Source organism: Hyperolius riggenbachi, chromosome 3 (genome assembly GCF_040937935.1).
Source record: "Hyperolius riggenbachi isolate aHypRig1 chromosome 3, aHypRig1.pri, whole genome shotgun sequence".
Classification (NCBI taxonomy): domain Eukaryota; kingdom Metazoa; phylum Chordata; class Amphibia; order Anura; family Hyperoliidae; genus Hyperolius; species Hyperolius riggenbachi.
Window position 1 is genome coordinate 13607280 of NC_090648.1, and position 19558 is coordinate 13626837.

Consider the following 19558-nt stretch of genomic DNA (forward strand, 5'->3'; position numbering starts at 1 on the left):
TATACTTCTTATTTGTCTATGTTTGCACATTTTATAAAAATCACACCAAGCATTGTGTTTTAGTAGGAGGGCCTTTTTCTGTTTCTTTAAGTCCCCTATACTCTCCTAGTGGTTCTGCTTCAGCTCAGTTTGACAGTAAAGTTGTGAAATCTGCTGTCTTGGCATGCGGGCCTCTAAGAAGCTCTGAGCTTTTGTGTAATCCTGTGTTTTCCAGGAATAAACTGTCCACATTCCAGGAGTTCTGGTTCTTCCAGTCTGTCTTCCTCGGCGTCCATTGTCACCATATAATTACCAGATAAGTGACAGTGTGATTACAACAGGCACGATTACAATAACCACCCTGGTGTTCTATTAAGATCGCCAGGGTGGCTGCGCAGCAGTATTTTTTTATTTATTTTTTTTAAATCATGTAGCTAGCCTAGCACCAGCTACATGATTCCCCCTCCCTGCGGCATCCCGCCCACCCCTCCGATCGCCTCCGGCGATCAAATCCACCAGGAAATCCCGTTCTGAACGGGATTTCCTTTAGGGCTTACCTCGTCGCCATGGCGACGAAACGTCACAGGGAGTCCCGATCCACCCCTCAGCGCTGCCTGGCACTGATTGGCCAGGCTGCCCGTGGGGTCTCGGGGGGGAGGGGGGCCCTGTTACGCGGCAGGTAGCGGCGCATCGGCCGCGATCATCCCCAACACGCAGCTAACAGAATGTTAGCTGCTTGTTTTAAAAAAAATTAAGAAAATCGTCCCAGCAGGGCCTGAGCGGTGCCCTGCAGTGGTTATGGACGAGCTGAGCTTGTCCATACCGCTAAGAAGGTTAAGCATGACAGTAGCCCAGACAGGACATGAAGACCTGTGACCAGAGGATTCAATTTCCAAGCTACTTGTTATATTCCATGCAGTAGTAGCTTTGGAGAAGGCACACCTTGCCGGAGGTTTTTGGGTGCATAGCCAGGATGAAAAGCCACATTCAGTATAGTATATCCAGTATATCCAGTATAGTCTATAAATGCACTAAGGAATGAAAACCCAGTTTGCATAACTTTATTGGTGTGCTAGCCAACCTCGGACTGTTTGTACTTGTTATTCCAGACTCCTGCAAAAGTCCCCCCCAAAGTCAAAGTGAACCTCTGTGTCCGCGAGGAAGACTGAGGAGCGAGGAGTTGGAGACCATAAATTATAATAGTGACACTGGGGGAGAGATTTACAGTGGCTTTCTCATAACACCCTCCCCCCCCAAAATATATATATATATATATATATATATATATATATATATATATATATATGTATATATATATATATATATATATATATATATATATATATATATATATATATATATATTATATTATTCATATTTTTGACTATAAGACACACCCAGGTTTAGAGGACAGAAATCAGGAGGAAAATATATATACTAAACCTGGTGCATCCGTGGTGAAGGGGCATCTTGTGGATTGGCATAATGTACCTCATGCCCCCTTTTACCTCTTGCGTCTCCGTGTCCTCCTCTGTCCCCCATGTGTCCCCCAAGTGTCCACCTCTATCCTCCTTGTGTCCTCTATGCCCCTTTGTGTCTCCCTGTGTCGTCTATACCCCTTTGTGTCCCCGTGTCCTCCGGTTGGTCCCCCGTTGTCCTCCTCAGTATGGGCACAGTACAGTGATAACCTGGGGACATCTAGTGTCCAAAAATACACATACATATGTTAAAACACATAATATAAAAAAAAAATCCCCATTAATTTTTACTCCACTAGAGTTACCAAAATAAAACACTTGTTAAAAAAAAAATAGTACTAGCATTAAACCAAAAGAAAAATTATTATTATTTGTAGTAGCACATTTTTATTTTAAAACTATGATTTATTTTATTTTTTTTACGTTATTCTTCTTATTCCTTTTAAAATGCATTTATAAAATAAAATAATTCTTAGCAAAAAGTACCAACCAAAGAAAGCCTAACAATATATAGATCATTTTGGTGATGATAAGAAGCGATAAAGTTATTGACAAATGAATGGGAGGCGTGCGAAATGTGAAAATTGCTGTGGTTTTGAAGGGGAAGTAACCTGTGGTGAGGAAGTGGTTAAACTACCTGTATAACAGTTAACAACAAAAATATGTAACAAAGAGCTGTATATTGTGTACATGAAGACAACTTTGTATCTCTGAAATATTGTAACTTTGTAAGTAGCAGGCTGTCTAGACATGTCATACGAATGATCGAATAATTGATCATACCAAATGGAATAAATAGGTCAAAGGGGGCAGGGGCGCAGCAGTAGGCAATTGCCCAATGCCCAGGGCTCCAGAGCCACCCACAGCTTATGATGCTCCCTCCAGTGGTGGCGCTACACTGGGGCTTACCCAGGCTTAAGCCCCAGCTGACAAGCTGTCAGCCCCCCCCCCCCCCCCAGCAGGGTTGCCAAGCAGCAGGTGGGGTGGCAGCAGAGAGAGAAGAGAGAGCTGTGGGCACAATGGGGAAGGGGGGACGTCTTCCTCCCCCCCCCCCTTCCCTCACCTTGGGGCTCCCCTTCTCTCCCTCGCTTCCCGCTCTAGAAATGAGCGGCGGGCCGGCGGCAGAAGACTTCCTCTCTTCCCCGCGCAGCTGATCTGTGCGCCGCTACTCTAGTCTAGTCTAGTCTAGACCAGAGTATTGGTGCACAGATCAATCTCTCTCTCCCGTACTGGGAAGAGAGGAAGTCTTCTGCCGCCGCTGCCAGCTGCTCGTTCTGGAGGGGGGAGCGAGAGAGGGGGTGCCCCATGGTGAGGGAAATGGGGGGGCGGCCACTGCTGTCCCCACGGCTCCCTCCTTCCACCCCTCCTGGGGACATCAATACACCTGGCTATACTGGGGACATGGTAAGTCCTCCTACCTACCTATACTGGGGACAACTATACACCTGGCTACATGAAACAGCTTTCTGCCATTACATATGTCATTATATCATTTGTCATATGTCATATTACATATGTCATATATCATTACATGCATTTACTGGCGAAATGCTGTCTGTCATTACATGCATTTACTGGGGAAACGCTGTCTGTCATTACGTGCATTTACTGGGGAAATGCTGCCGTCTGTCATTACGTGCATTTACTGGTGAAATGCTGTCTGCCATTACATGCATTTACTGGTGAAATGCTGTCTGCCATTACATGCATTTACTGGTGAAATGCTGTCTGCCATTACATGCATTTACTGGTGAAATGCTGTCTGCCATTACATGCATTTACTGGTGAAAGGCTGTCTGTCATTACATGCATTTACTGGTGAAAGGCTGTCTGCCATTACATGCATTTACTGGTAAAAGGCTGTCTGTCATTACATGCATTTACTGGTGAAAGGCTGTCTGTCATTACATGCATTTACTGGTGAAAGGCTGTCTGTCATTACGTGCATTTACTGGTGAAAGGCTGTCTGTCATTACGTGCATTTACTGGGGAAAGGCTGTCTGTCATTACGTGCATTTACTGGGGAAATGCGGTCTGTCATTACGTGCATTTACAGGTGAAATGCTGTCTGCCATTACCTGCATTTACAGGTGAAAGGCTGTCTGTCATTACGTGCATTTACTTGGGAAAGGCTGTCTGTCTTTACATGCATTTACAGGTGAAACGCTGTCTGTCATTACGTGCATTTTCCTAGGGAAACGCTGTCTGCCCTTATGTGCATTTACTGGGGAAACGCTGTCTGTCATTACATGCATTTACTGGGCGTGCATTTACTGGGGAAACGCTGTCTCTCATTATGTGCATTTACTTCATATTTATTTTATGTAACTACATTAGCTGGTACAACTACATTAAAGTTAGCCCCGCCCACATGACGTCATGGCCACTCCCATTTTCACAGCAAATTTACCCCATGAGCTCTGCCGGCCAGCCATTGTGCCCCTTTTGAGCCCACCCAAAAATCTGAAGCTGGAGCCGCGTCTGGCTCCCTCCCACGTGGACCCTGCAGAATACTTACGACAGCGGAGTGAACTCACCAGTCTATCCGGTCTGCTGCCCCCAGTCTGTGTCCTTCATGCCGCCGGCTCACAGAGAATGGGTTTTGGCGAGAATTAATATGGAAGGACACAGGAGGGAGAGCACCAGCCCAATCATGGGGCTCTATAGCAAAATTTGGGTCTGGGCCCCCAACAAAAAATACAAGGCCCTTTTGTGCCCATTCCCCCCCTCCCCCCCCCCCCCCACACACACACACACACAATTGTTTTAGGTAGCCAGAGTAACCCTTACCAGTAATTAGATAGCCTTGGTAGCCCCAGTATAGGAAGCCAGAGCATCCTTCCCTCCCCTGTATAGGTGGCCTGAAGTATTGCCCCCCCCCCCCCCCCTTATAGGTAGCCAGAGATGACCACAGAATAGGTAGCCAGATGTAGCCCCCACCTCAGCATGGGTATCCACAGGTGCCACGCAACGGTAACCAGTAGAAGCCCTCCAAGTACAGGTACACCCACAGTAATGGGCCCCCCTCAGTATAGGCAGCCAGAAGAAACCCCTCCCCCAGAATAAGTAGGCAGAAGGACCCTCCAGTATCATGTTGAGTGGGTGCTGTAGTCATGGAGACAATCCTACCTGGAGGCTGTGGATCGTTGGTGGAGCCTGCAGTGGCATGTCACTTCTCTTATATGCCCCTATTCTGGACCCCTGCATCAGTGCTGGCCAGGCACAACCCCTTCCTGTGACTTTGGGCCCCATAGCATCAGCTACGACTGCTATGGTGGTTCCTGCACCACTGGTGAGTAGTGAAACTAGAACGCTTTGAGATGCACTATTAGGTTGGCGGAGACCGGGGGGGGGGGGGGGCATCAGCTGACTCTAGGGCCGCTGGAGGGGGGCAAAGCTATCCTGCTGACATCTGTTGTGCAGCGTGCGGCACAAATAGAGTTCCTTCCGATCAGATTCTATCTTTTAGCCAAATCAGATGCCCATTGATAAGTGTATGGTCACCTTCAGTGCTTCCAATTCCCGTTTTAATCAAAATGTGTATTAAAAAATAGAAAGAAATGGTGGCGCCTTTATAGAGCTAAAAGCTATTAGAAATGTGTCTTCATTGTTTGGCAGCAATAGATCCCTCTCTGATCAGATGCAATCCCAGAGCTGTATAACTGATGATCGAATCTGCTGCCCCAACTGCATGGGCATCTTTAGTCTGACAGGTACAATTATGGCAGAATTTCAGGCAAGGCCACATAGGCCATGGCCTAGGGCGCTAGGAAAGCAAGGGGCGGGCTGTGGGCAGCAGTAGCAGTTAGCCCGCCGAACATTCGTCCTGCTGCACAGAGTTTGCACCTAGAGGTGGGCGGCTACCAACAGCCAGATCTGGCACTCGTGGGAGGAACGGGCAGCAAATGGGTACAACAGTGATCTCTGAGCCGCCTGTCACTCACCGAATGTGCCATTCGCCAACTGTCACTAACTGTCTTCAGAGGCGCTTATAATCTAGTCCCTGCCATCACTTCACTAACTGTCCTCAAAGGAATCTACAATCTAATACCTGCCATCAGGGCCGTATTTACCATAAGGCACTGTAGGCCTATACCTACAGGCGCCTGATGATGGAAAGGCGCCTCACTCCCCTCCCCCAGTGCGCCTCTCCCTCCTTCCCTATGCTGAGTCCTGATGAGAGTATAAATGAGAGGTTACTCGCCTAGTTCTCTGCATTCCACTGATGAGATCTCCCTTCAGTCGGGGGAACCTCTAGCTACTTAACATTGAGGATAGTTTGGGCTACCTAATACTAAAGGACACCTGTATCTACCTATGACAGGCAAGGGATGTAAGGGAGAGGTGACAGCTGGGCCAGCCAGCACACTTGCGGTGCAGTTTGGTGGGGGTTTGTAGGTTCATGGAGGGTGATGTCTAGGGTGCCAGGACCTCTGTGCCTATAGGCTCCTGTGAGGTAAATCTGGGCCTGCCTGCCATCATGTCACTAATTGTCCTCAGATGAGCTTATAATGTAATCCCTGCCATTACTTCACTAACTGTCCTCAGAGGAGGATACAATCTATTCTCTGCTGTGTTGGGGGGGGGGGGGGGGGGGTTTAGAATGCTGTCAGTTCGGGGGCAGCTGGTGATAGTGTCCGTTGGGCAGTAAAAAGTAGAAATCCGACCCCGGGTACAACAATAAATATTTAAGCATCCTAACTGCCCCAAAGACATCCTTTGGTCAGCTCCTCCTCTCTGCGGTAAGAACTGTCTGTTGACCCGTGGTGGCATCAGGAGGACATCAGAAAGGACAAGCCAAACTAAGCCCTGCTTCAAATATTCTACATGTAAAATATTTATGAATAAGCATATGCTTAAAACAAATAATATCTTTACAATTTCTGGGTTTTTGCTTGCAGGCTGCCATGAAGCGTAAAGGGTTCCTGATCATGGCTGCCCTCATCTCCACCACCATACTACTGACGGCAAACTGGATGAAGGACCCAATCGCCATCACCCCCAAGCCTCATCTGGAACCTACCTCCATGCCAACCAGATCTCCACTACCTTTCAGGAGGCAGTCAGTGACCCTGAATGATGGAACGTACGACTATCACCTAAACTTGACCAGCTTTGAGTTGGAGTTCCCCAACTTGCAGACCTACCAGTGCAACCTCTTGCAGAAGCCTCGGCCAGAGAAGCAAGGCCAAGCCGGGCAAAAACTGGTTATCCTAGCGGTGAAATCCAGCCCTGTTACAGGCGTGAGGAGGGCCGCAATCCGAAAGACGTGGGGTAAAGAGGAGGAGATTGATGGATACAAGCTGCGGACCATCTTCCTACTGGGAAAGACTCCTGTTTCTGGACAGATGGAGCTTGTCAATCTGGAGAGCCTAGTCTATGGTGACATCATACAATGGGACATCTTTGAAGGACATCACAACCTATCCCTAAAGGAGCGATGCTTCCTGGAGTGGCTGTATCTGGACATGCCGCAAGCAGAATTCATATTCAAAGGTAACACCTCCTGAAGGCAACTATTAAGCCCTAAAACTCAACAAGGCCAATCTAATAACAGTCAGTCCAGGTAGATGAGTGAATGAAAACCGTATACAAAAGGAAAACGTTGAACAGAATATCTGTTCCATGAGCTTAATGCGCTTGCTTCGACACTTTAGCTCACTTCCTTTCCTCTCTGGATTCAGCTGGTGGGCGGGCAATCAGGTTTGATCACGTGGTAAGAACAATAGTTACAATAGTTACCTGAATATATTTCCCAGCAAACCTGCATTATAATGAATTCATTATAATTAATTATTTTTACTGTAAATCCAATATATGAACACAGGTAACCCCTTACAGACAAAGGGGAACCTGCCAGTACTAGAAAAGTCTCTACTGGCAACGGCAAGGGGGTTCCTGTAAACATGGGCGTAACATTAGGGGATGCAGCCCATGCGCATGCGCTCCTCCCCCCCCCCCCCCCCGGGCCAGCTCGTGGCTGTTTTGGGGGGGCTGGAGGGGTCGCACCATGAGGGGAAAGCTATGGCCACAGTCGGCGGGGAGGGGGGGGAAGGTCCCCCCCTCCTTCACCTCGGGATTTCCCCCTCTGTGCTCCCCTCTAGCTTCAATCGCTATACAAGTGCAGAGGCCTGAGCGGAGTGGCGGGCAGCGGCAGGCAAACTTACCTTCCGTGCGTTCCAGCGCGGACACTTCTCGCTCTAGTGACTGACGCGACTTCCAGTATAAGACAGGAAGTCGCGTCAGTCACTAGAGCGAGAAGCGTCCGGACGCACGGAAGGTATGTTTGCCTGCCGCTGCCCGCCGCTCCGCTCAGGCCTGTGCACTTGTATAGCGATTGAAGCTGGAGGGGAGCACAGAGGGGAAAGCCTGAGGTGAAGGAGGGGGGGACCTTCCCCTCCCCGCCGACTGTGGCCATAGCTTTCCCCTCATGGTGCGACCCCTCCAGCCCCCCAAAACAGCCACGACGGGCCCCAGAGGGAGGAGGGCCCCGGGGGGAGGGGGCCCGCTCACAATTTCTGCAGGGGGGGCCCGGGGGCTCTTAGTTATGCCCCTGCCTGTAAACCACCGTATATCCCCGACTATAAGTCAACCTCATGTATAAGTCGACTCCAACATTTGACCCTCTTAAGGTAAATTTTTTTATTGACTCAAGTGTAAGTCTACCCAGCAAAGTTAATGGCTGCACTTGGTGCTCAGGAGGGGTTATTGACTGCACTGCATATAGTATTGCAGCCATTAACCCCTCTTGTCCCTTATGTGCAGTCAATACCTCCTACTGGCCCCCAAGTGCAGCAGTCACTCACCCTTGTCTCCCTTCCTGCAGCTCAGTATTACCCCCGCCCGCCCCTTTCCTGGTTTCTTGGCAATTCCTTTATCAGGGATAAATTGCTGCAAATGGGAATGTCACTATTAGTGCCCACATTACTCAGTGTGCTCAGTGTTGCCCATGACTCGTGTATAAGTCGACCCCTATACTTTATTTAGTGAAACAGACTTAAATTTCTAGACCTATAGATAGTTGAATATATCTTATATACTGAATCCCCTGCCGCAGGGACAGCCTGGGACAAGAGCAGGACGGGCCAGGGAGCCGGGCGGGTGTGCCAGAGGCTTATCTAGGGAAAACAGCGCTATGGCAAACATTGAAATTTGCCCCATGATGTGGTGGGGCTCCAAATATTTAACGAGACTCTGTAACAAATATTACCCCCTCCTTTCTACCATCCCACATGCTGCAGCTGACTTACTGCAGCCTCTTATAATTTCCCCTTCTCCCTTTGCAACCCTTTTTTTCTTTTCCTTGTCAAGCTTAGTCGAGTTGTAATCAGGCTGGGGACTGCATCTGCTGACATGGGGACGCCCAGTGCAGGCCCATTACAGCTCATTGAGCTCCAAGCCCCCTCTAAAGGCTCATACACACGGGGTACGGCCGTCGCCGCAACCACGTGGCACGCGCGTGTTGCGGCGACGGTTCGCCCGTGTGTATGACGCGCGCGCCCCGAACCGTCGCCCGTCGGAGCTGTCGCCAGGCGATTGACATGTTCACAGTCGTCGCCGCAACCTCGCCGGAACTGTCGCTAGCCCCGCATGTGTATGCGGGCTAGCGACAGCTACCCACACACGGCACACAGAGCTTCCGGCGGGGGGGAGGAACCTCGGCGACAGCTTCCGCCGCATCGCTAATCCCTCTGCTGCCGTGTTGATGCAGAGGGACTTGGCGACGAGCTGTCGCCGAACTGTCGCCGAACTGTCGCGCACACGCTCCCGTGTGCGCGACAGCTACAATTGTCCCCCCGTGAGTACTTAGCTTAAGCCTTTCTAATGCTCGGTCCTGTCTGCCTCCTCTTTTCACAGAATTATCTTTTTCTTGCTGTGGGCTCTGCCGATAAAGTATTTTTGGAATCTGATTCCTCAGTCCCATGGATCCGGGCTCTGCATTCCTCACAGCTGCCTTTTGCTAACAGACATGCTGTGGGCAGGGACTGCAGTGTCTGTGAGTGAGAGGGAGTGGTGAGGTATGCAGAGCCCCTAGATACATGGGACTGAGGAGTCAGATTCCAGAAATACTTTATCAGCACAGAGCCCACAGCAAGAAAAAGATAATTCTGTCTGTGAGAAGTGCATGCCCGCAGCCATCTTGCTGTGCTTTTCTTGAAAATACTGCAGTTGGGACAGGCAAAAACTGCATGGAGGGGGCTAGGAGTAGAATAAGATGGTATGTTTTTTTTTTTTTTTTGGTACTATTCCATTAGCCGGGCGCAGGGGAGGACTGGCCAGGGGGGAAGGGGGGAGAATTCCCCCCAGGCTGCCTCTCATTTAATAATTTAGGGCTGGTGCATGGCCTGCTGCATTCAGGTTATTGCATAAGGCAATATGAACCACTAGGTTGGCTGAGGGAAATAAAAGCCCAATTAGCAATTAGAGGGTGGGAAAGTAAATATGCACAGCATGCTGCAGAGCAGAGGCTTGCCTGGAGGGTCCATGGGAAAAAAAACTCTGCTCTCTTACCATCAAGGCTCCCAACTTTCCCTTTTTTGAAGGGACAGTCCCTCTTTGGATATACAGTAAGTATGTGTGGGGGGACCATTTGGGCTGAGGCTGCCATGAACATGGGCCTCTAGTTTGTGTTTTCCCCCCAGGCCAAAAGGTCCCAGTCCTCCCCTGGCCGGGCGCAACCACTAGGTGGCGTTAATTACTACTCCTTCTCCAGGCCGCCATGGATAGTAGGAAAAGATGTAACTCTGCTGCCAGCGATCACTGGAGTTTTATCGCCACCTAGTGGTTGCGCCTGGGTAACGGAAAAGAACCATTTTTTTTCCTAACCTTTTTAGGCTTACAGATTCTATTTAATGTGTAGTCTTGGTTGAATTGTTTTTTTTCCAAGTTAAAGTGAAGCAAGGCATATAACAATGCCCCCCCCCCCCCCAAAAAAAAAAGATTTAACCATGCAGAAGAATATCACCCAGACAAAATCCTAGAAACCTAGGATCTGTATGGAAAACACCAGGGATGCTATAAGACAGCTCCCCCAGTAAGAAGCACCAATGGCACATGCCCTACCTGCACCCCTGTAGATACGCCTCTGCGTGCGGTGAGCGTGTTTGCTTCCGCGCGTCCGTCGGGTGTGGGCGTGTGCATGTGGCAGTGATGACAGCCCTAGAGGCCGTTTTTAAACGGTCTAAGGTCACTAGTACAGTAATACATTCTGAAAATAAGTAGCACATAATTGCTCATTTGCCTGGATTGCTTTGGAGAAACATGTTGAGGTTTTTTTTTTTAGGGTGAATGTGACACTGTATATAGCTATGTGCACCTCCTTAGCTATGTATTTATTCACGTCCGCTACTCCAGTTTGGGTTAGGCACACGCTGTACTGGCTGTGCATGCAAGCACACGTAGTTGTGGGACGGTCTACACACTCTATGGACCGCCATTACATTTTCATGTCCAGAGCCTAGACGTTACCAGTACAAGCGTGCCCTAAGCAGTGTGTGAAGTGTGAGATTTAGTGGGATAGTTACACACCACAGTGCACAGAGTGCAGTTGTGGCAAGGAAAAGCAAGGACCCACTCCGCATCCTACCCACAAGTATCAATGGGTTAGGCGCCACCAGGGTTGGGGTTAAGGGTTAGGCACTATCAGGAAGGGTTAAAGGTTAGGTTCCACCAAGTGGGGGGTTAAGGGTTAGGCACCACCAGGGGGGGAGCGGTTCTGTGTAAGAGTAGGGAGAGGTTTGGTCATAGTAAAATATCAGAAAATATTACCAATATTTTACTATATCAATGTAGCAGAATAACAGTAACACTACCAATATTCTATTAAGGTTATCCTGCGACCTTTTCAACTTGCGGCTTTTTCAAATGTATGCCTCTAGCGGGCCTAAGAGCCAGTTCACACTAGGTCCGGAAACGTATCCCTGGCTGCGTTTTTCAAACCTGATGAAAAACGGAGTCCCGGATACTAATGTTTAAAATAGCAGCCAGCCTCACCCAAGTAAAAAACGGATCCGTCTGCGTTTGCGGGGATCAGTTTTCAAAACCTGAACGGAAGGTCCGGATCTGCTGCATTTTCACGCAACGGATCAGGACCACGGATACACACAGGGGTAGTAAAAGCAATGAGAAAACGCATCTCTAGCTCCACAGGCAAAAAACTGATGTTAAAACGGATAGCCTGAGCTTTATGATTGGCCCAAAAAAATCCTCCCACTCCTTCCTAATGATGGAGACGTTTTCTGTCAGGGAAAAACCTGAACGGAAACTGATGCAAAACTGATGCACTTTCATCAGTTTGCAGTACGGTGGGTACTTCCCCTGATCCGGACTGCAGGGTCCGTCCTGCAACTGGGTCTAGTGTGGACCTAGCCTAAGGGGTCGTTGGAGAATATCCACTGAACTGGAGGTGCTGGAGAGCCAATCGGTCGAGGCGTTCTTACTTATTAGTACTCCTTCCCTCTAACGTACGATGTTTGGCCTCAGCTCAGGTTACTTTTCTGGAAACTCTCCATTGAGCTCCGGTAAACATTGGCGTGATTTGATATACATTGTTTGGTGAGGTTCAGTTTCTTGCTTTATGAGTCAGAGAATAAAGACTTGCGAAACTAGATAACGTTATCAACGTGTGTTCACACTCCACACAACGTGGTATCGATTTATCATGCCCAAAGGTCTCTTGATCTCTGACACTGGGCTGTGATTGCTTAACAAGTCAGGTCATCTACTGAAGAAAAGGTTCCCCCCGCATGTGCTTATAGTGGACCACAACCACTCCTCAGCAATCCACTGGGCCGATGGCTGCTCTGATGGGTGCCACGCTTGCAGCAAATAGCAGACAAGATTACATTCTCACCATGTGTGGACAATGCATGGCAGAAGGTTTTAGGCAGGTGTGAAAAAATGCTGCAGGAATGCTTTCACAAACACAAGTGAGAAAAGTTTATTGTTATCAATTAAAGGGTTACTATTGTGATATCCATTAAAAACAAAGTGTTGAAACTTAACACATACAGTCAGAGCCGGGACAAGGTCCTCCAGCACCCAAGGCTGAGACACCACAGTGCGCCCCTCCCTCCCTGCCACCCGAGCCATCAAACACTGATTGCTGTTAGACTAAGAGGCGCCCCAGGGCCCCCAACACCCTAATCTCTAGTTATCTGGCTTGCAGTCACTGCCATGTATTCCCTTTTCTTATTTCTATCTGCTTCAAACACAATAGGGGAACGATAGCTGAGTGAGTTGTGTGCCCTCCTACAATGCACCCTGAGGCTGGAGCCTCTCTCGCCTCTGCCCAGCCTGTCCCTGCGCCCCCTCCTACACTAACGCCCTGAGGCCGGAGCCTCTCTCACCTCTGCCTCGGCATGTCCCTGTGCCCCCTCCTACACTAACGCCCTGAGGCCGGAGCCTCTCTTGCCTCTGCCCGGCCCTGCGCCCCCTCCTACACTGCGCCCTGAGGCTGGAGCCTCTCTCGCCTCTGCCTCGGCATGGCCCTGCACTCCCTCCTACACTGCGCCCTGAGGCCGGAGCCTCTCTCACCTCTGCCTCGGCATGGCCCTGCACTCCCTCCTACACTGCGCCTTGAGGCTGGAGCCTCTCTCACCTCTGCCTCGGCATGGCCCTGCACTCCCTCCTACACTGCGCCTTGAGGCTGGAGCCTCTCTCGCCTCTGCCCAGCCTGTCCCTGCGCCCCCTCCTACACTAACGCCCTGAGGCCGGAGCCTCTCTTGCCTCTGCCCAGCCTGTCCCTGCGCCCCCTCCTACACTAACGCCCTGAGGCCGGAGCCTCTCTCACCTCTGCCTCGACATGTCACTGTGCCCCCTCCTACACTAACGCCCTGAGGCCGGAACCTCTCTTGCCTCTGCCCGGCCCTGCGCCCCCTCCTACACTGCGCCCTGAGGCTGGAGCCTCTCTCGCCTCTGCCTCGGCATGGCCCTGCACTCCCTCCTACACTGCGCCCTGAGGCTGGAGCCTCTCTCACCTCTGCCTCGGCATGGCCCTGCACTCCCTCCTACACTGCGCCTTGAGGCTGGAGCCTCTCTCGCCTCTGCCTCGGCATGGCCCTGCACTCCCTCCTACACTGCGCCCTGAGGCCGGAGCCTCTCTCACCTCTGCCTCGGCATGGCCCTGACTACAGTAGATACATACATTTAAAAAATCACCGTGAAACAACATATATAGGATAGAAGTAGCTGCAAGTTATTAAATAATTACCATCGGTAATTCCTGACAGACATGCGGATGAGTCCATTCAGATGTAGGGGTGGATAAAAACTGCTGTTTAAAGCAGTGTAAGGATCCATACCTCCCAACTTTTGAAGCCAGCAAAAAGGGACCTGCCACACCTTTAACCATGCCCCAATTTTGCATGCAGTTCCCTGGTGCCTAGTAACCTCCCTCCCACCTCTATACAGTTCCAAGTGCCCCTCCCTCCCCTATTCCTTGGTGTCTAAAGGCCCCCACCCTCACCTGTACTGTTACCTGGTGTCTAGTGGCCCCTCCCCCATACAGTTCCCTGGTGTGTAGTGCCCCTCCCTCCCCTATACAGTTCCCTGGTGTCTAATGCCCCTCCCTCCCCTATACAGTTCCCTGGTGTCTAATGCCCCTCCCTCCCCTATACAGTTCCCTGCTGTCTAGTGCTCCTCCCTCCCCTATACAGTTCCCTGCTGTCTAGTGCTCCTCCCTCCCCTTTACAGTTCCCTGGTGTCTAATGCCCGTCCCTCCCCTATACAGTTCCCTGCTGTCTAGTGCTCCTCCCTCCCCTATACAGTTCCCTGGTGTCTAGTGCCCCTCGCTCCCCTATACAGTTCCCTGGTGTCTAGTGCCCCTCCCTCCCCTATACAGTTCCCTGGTGTCTAATGCCCCTCCCTCCCCTATACAGTTCCCTGGTGTCTAATGCCCCTCCCTCCCCTATACAGTTCCCTGCTGTCTAGTGCTCCTCCCTCCCCTATACAGTTCCCTGCTGTCTAGTGCTCCTCCCTCCCCTATACAGTTCCCTGGTGTCTAGTGCCCCTCGCTCCCCTATACAGTTCCCTGGTGTCTAGTGCCCCTCGCTCCCCTATACAGTTCCCTGGTGTCTAGTGCCCCTCGCTCCCCTATACAGTTCCCTGGTGTCTAGTGCCCCTCCCCCATATTGCTTATTTGGAGGTGTTTAGTTCCGCCCCCCCCCCCCCCATATAGTTTACCTCCTCTCACCCTTGTGAAAGCCGTCACTAGAGGGTGCTGTGAGCGTGAGAGGAGGATGCACAGTGCTAGACTCCAGGTGGAGCGGATGAGGCTTTACTGGGGCTGGGGAAGCATAGGCGGGGGGTATGCACGCCAGGACACAAGGGAGGGGTGCCAGGGGCACCATACCTCCCGACCCGAGACAGTCCCAGTCAAATCAGGACGGTTGGGAGGTATGCAGATCACCATAGCAGCCGTAGAGGGTGCTATGCGGCCAGTAGCCATGGGGGGTCCTGTGTGTCCATGAGGCGGTGGAAGTAACGTTGGATAATTCAGGTCCCACAGGAGCAACAGAGTAAGCGTCACCCATCACAGCTAGTTACACGGCCTGTATTGTTGTGAATCACCTCAGGTTACCCCACAGAAACATTGCCGGTTAAGCCATTGCCACCTCCGTTCCTCCAATCAGTCAATCAGTGCAGTGCATACTGCGCACAACGGGAATTGGGGCCTGCGCAGTATGCAATGCACTGATCGGAGGAAGACCGCTGCCCGCAGTTGACACTGATTTAAAGGGACACTTGGCCGTAATAGCGCCCTCTATACTGCTATAGCATATAGCATACAGCAGCATAGAGGGCACTATTACGGCCAGGAACGCGAAGAATCACTCGTGTTCCCAGGCCTGCCGATGGGGGCCAGGAGCATCGGAGCGAGTCTACGTGGGCACCGGACAGCTGCAGGGGGCTGGTAGAAGCCCCAGGTGAGTAAAACTATTTTTTTTCAGTTGGCTTAAAGGATACCCCAACTGAAATGTGACATAATGAGATAGACATGTGTATGTACAGTGCCTAGCACACAGATAACTATGCTGTGTTCCTTTTTTTCTTTCTCTGCCTGAAAGAGTTAAATATCAGGTATGTAAGTGGCTGACTCAGTCCTGACTCAGACAGGAAGTGACTACAGTGTGACCCTCACTGATAAGAAATTCCCCTTTTTTACCTCTTTTTTGCTCTCAGAAGCCATTTTCTGCTAGGAAAGTGTTTTATAGTTGGAATTTCTTATCAGTGAGGGTCACACTGTAGTCACTTCCTGTCAGTCAGGACTGAGTCAGCCACTTACATACCTGATATTTAACTCTTTCAGGCAGAGAAAGAAAAAAAAGGAACACAGCATAGTTATCTGTGTGCTAGGCACTGTACATACACATGTCTATCTCATTATGTCACATTTCAGTTGGGGTATCCTTTAAGTGACCCTTTGATGACAAACTGTAGTTGTGGAAAATTTGGATTGGATTTAGACTCCCCTTCTGTCAGCTCACTTTGTATTTTGAGAAGTATAAACAAGTAGGATTTCTGTTTATGGGAGCATTTCTTATTCTACAGCATCTTATCACTGTGTGAAAAACATTTGTTGTTTGTTTTTTGGGGGGAGGTTTTGCAATTAGTAGAGATGGATGGATATCGGTTTTATTTATATCGGATATTGGATATTATAGTATTACTATGGTCAAGGATTTTGAATAACGGATATTTATTATAGGTACATATAGGATGCTGGATATAGGAGATCTATTATAGAATGAATAGAAGGTATTGATTATAGGGTGGATATTGGATATAGGAGATTAAATACAGCATTTATTTAGGGTGCTGATGAAAGTATAGTTATAGTATACTGGATCTAGATTTATTTTAGGGTTGATCATGGATATTGATTATAGGGTGGATATAGGATATTTGACAAAGGAGAGATATATATGACTGATATGGGGTGGATATAGGAAACTGAATATAGGAGACTAATTATAGGATTGATATAGGATGTTGAATATGGGTGGATATCAGATTTATTATAGAATCTAAATAGGTTATTGATTATAGGGTGGATTTAGATTTATTATATGATTGATATAGGTTATTGATCATAGGGTAGATATCAGAGATTTGTTATAGGATTGACATGAGATATTGATTATAGGGGGGATTTAGGAGATTTATTATAGGATGGATATGGGATATTGATTATAAGCGTACAGGTATATAGGATATATAGATATATGCAGATATAGACATATGCCATTGACGTCTATAGAAATGACGACTCTTTTGCTCCCCGCAGGTGACGATGACGAGTATGTGAATACGGGAAATGTTGTACGATACATTGCAGAACACGGGACCCCAAACACTGTACACGGCTTCCACCAGCACAGACCCCCCGTTTTGCGGGAGACCAAATACCGCATCACCAAGTCGCTGTACCCGCAGGACAAGTATCCCGCCTTTGTATCGGGGGGTGGCTTCATATTTCCCGGGGCAGGGGTGCCCAGCCTCTACAACGCCTCCCAGTATCTGCCAGTATTCCCGCTGGATGACGTCTATTTCGGCTTCCTCATCCTGGCGGCCCAACTGACCTACCACAATGACCCCCGCTTCTATGTGAAGGGGCTGAAGTATGACACCTGCAAGTACAAGGAGGCGCTGGTGGTTCACGGCATAAACTGCGAGGACATGGAGCGCGTATGGCAAGAAGTGCGCACAGCGGACTGCCAGGGGCCAACCACCAGCAGAGACACGCCCACTCACTAAGGACCAACCCGCAGCTGGAGCTGAAACACGCCCAGTCACCAGCGACCAACCACCAGCCGGAGCTGTGACAACCCCACTCTCCAGGGACCAACCACCAGCAGGGGCGGAGACACACCCACTCTCGAACACTTACCTTTGTGCCTAGGACTCCAGTCTGACAAGACACGAGACATTCTACAGCCATATTTAACTTTATTGTTGTTATTATTATTATTATTATTTGGGACCTTTAATATTTGTGTATGAAGAGGAAAGAATGGCTTTCCTGAAATGGGAGAACATTGTAGTGTTGGCCGCTCCTCACAAAGGCCGCGGGTTATTGGGTAATCGTGGGGCCAGTTTACAGAGGGCACTCCGCACACAAAGATAATGTTGCACAAGGATAGTGTGGTGATGAATGCTGCTGAGGAGCGCTAGCAGCTGGACTGTGGGGGGTCAGCAAAGCAGAGAAGGACTAAGTGGATGGGGGTTGTTGTTGCTTTCTGTGGAAAGTGTGTGTGTGTGTGTGTGTGTGTGTGTGTGTACAGGTGTATGTACAGTGTGTGTGTGCATGGTCGAAATTGTTCTTTTTACTGTCAAAAGCCCACTATCACCAGCTGCCCCAATGACAGCATCCTAAATCCCCCCCCCCCCCCAACATGGCAGCTCCTCTGAGGACAGTTAGTGACACAATGGCAGGGATTAGACTGTAAGATCCTCTGAGGACAGTTACTGACATGATGGCAGGGATTAGATTGTAAACTCCTCTGATGACAGTTAGTGACATGATGGCAGGGATTAGATTGTAGACTCCTCTGAGGACAGTTAGTGAAGTGATGGCAGGGATTAGACTGTAAGCTCCTCTGAGGACAGTTAGTGACATGATGGCAGGGATTAGATTGTAGACTCCTCTGAGGACAGTTAGTGACATGATGGCAAGGATTAGATTGTAGACTCCTCTGAGGACAGTTAGTGAAGTGATGGCAGGGTTTAGATTGTAAGTTCCTTGGCGAGTGGCACATTCGGTGAGTGACAGGCAGCTCAGAGATCACCATAAGTGCCCGCTTGCTGCCCCTTTGTCCCTCGATTGCCAGATCCGGCTGTTGGTAGCCGCCAACCTGTATGTGCAAACTCTGTGCAGCAGGACAAATGTTCGGCAGGCTAACTGCTACTGCCACCCTGCTGCCCACAGCCCGCCTTTTGCTTTCCTGGTGCCCTAAGCCATGGCCTTGTGGCCTTGCCTGAAATCCGGCTGTGTGTGTGTGGTGCGTGTGTACAGTGTAAGTGTATGCATGACTAGGTTTAACAGTTTCTGTATTTTTGTTTTTGTTTTTAACAAGTTTACTCACTGTTTGTTTTATATGCATTTATTCATTGTGTCATACCTGATCATGCACCTCCATTTCTGTGCACCCATGCTATGCACTTGAGTGAACCTAACCTGCCTAATCTCCATCCTCCATCCAGTGACTGACTAAGCATTACCTTGTACTCCTACTGTGCTGCGTGATCTGGTTTGCATGTATTCCTGTATTGTCATATTGCTGTATGTCACCCCTAAAAAGTGGTCAATGACCTTGCCTTAGCTAAAGCTGAAGGTAAATACTCCATTCTCCTCCTCCTTGACCTTTCAGCAGCTTTTGACACAGTAGATCATCCCCTACTACTCCAGTCCCTCCAGTCCATGGGCATTCACGATCTCACCCTGACCTGGTTCTCATCCTACCTCTCCAACCGCTCCTTCACGACCTCCTTCAATGAGTCCTCGTCCACCCCCAACCACCTCTCGGTGGGAGTCCCCCAAGGCTCGGTCCTTGGCCCCCTACTGTTCTCTCTATACACATCCTCCATTGGCAAGGTTATCTCCTCCATTGGTTTTAACTATCATCTGTATGCAGATGACACCCGAATATACCTCCACACCCCTGACATCTCGACCACTACCATGGACAAGGTGTCCTCCTGCCTATCAGCCATCTCCTCCTGGATGTCCGCTAGGTTCCTGAAACTAAATCTAGACAAAACGAAATTTATGATCTTTCCACCCCGGCTATCCCTGAACTTCCCAGATGTGCATGTCACTGTTAACCACACTACCATTCACCCTACCTCTCAAGCCCGTTGTCTGGGTGTCACCCTGGACTCCGCACTCTCCTTCACTCCCCACATCCAAAACCTCACAAAGTCCTGCAACTTCCACCTTCGTAACATCTGTAGGATTCGCCCTTTCCTGACCTCTGCCACCACCAAACTCCTCATCCATGCCCTCATAATTTCCCGCCTTGACTACTGTAATGCCCTGCTGTCTGGTCTCCCTATGACCCGAATAGCCCCACTGCAGTCCATCATGAATGCGGCAGCCAGAA

The 19558-nt window shown here is 49.6% G+C and overlaps 1 protein-coding gene across 2 annotated transcripts in view; it reads left to right on the plus strand.

Moving 5' to 3' along the window:
• The window catches only part of LOC137562488 (beta-1,3-galactosyltransferase 5-like), a 72731-nt gene extending 55500 nt beyond the window's left edge, over positions 1-17231 (plus strand). For both annotated transcript variants that reach the window (XM_068273873.1, XM_068273872.1), the window contains exons 2-3: positions 6359-6953; positions 16744-17231. In XM_068273873.1, coding sequence (XP_068129974.1) covers positions 6365-6953; positions 16744-17213 — 1059 coding nt within the window. In that variant the 5' untranslated portion in view covers positions 6359-6364 and the 3' untranslated portion in view covers positions 17214-17231. The remainder of the gene's footprint in view (positions 1-6358; positions 6954-16743) is intronic.
• The last annotated feature ends 2327 nt before the right edge of the window (positions 17232-19558 follow it).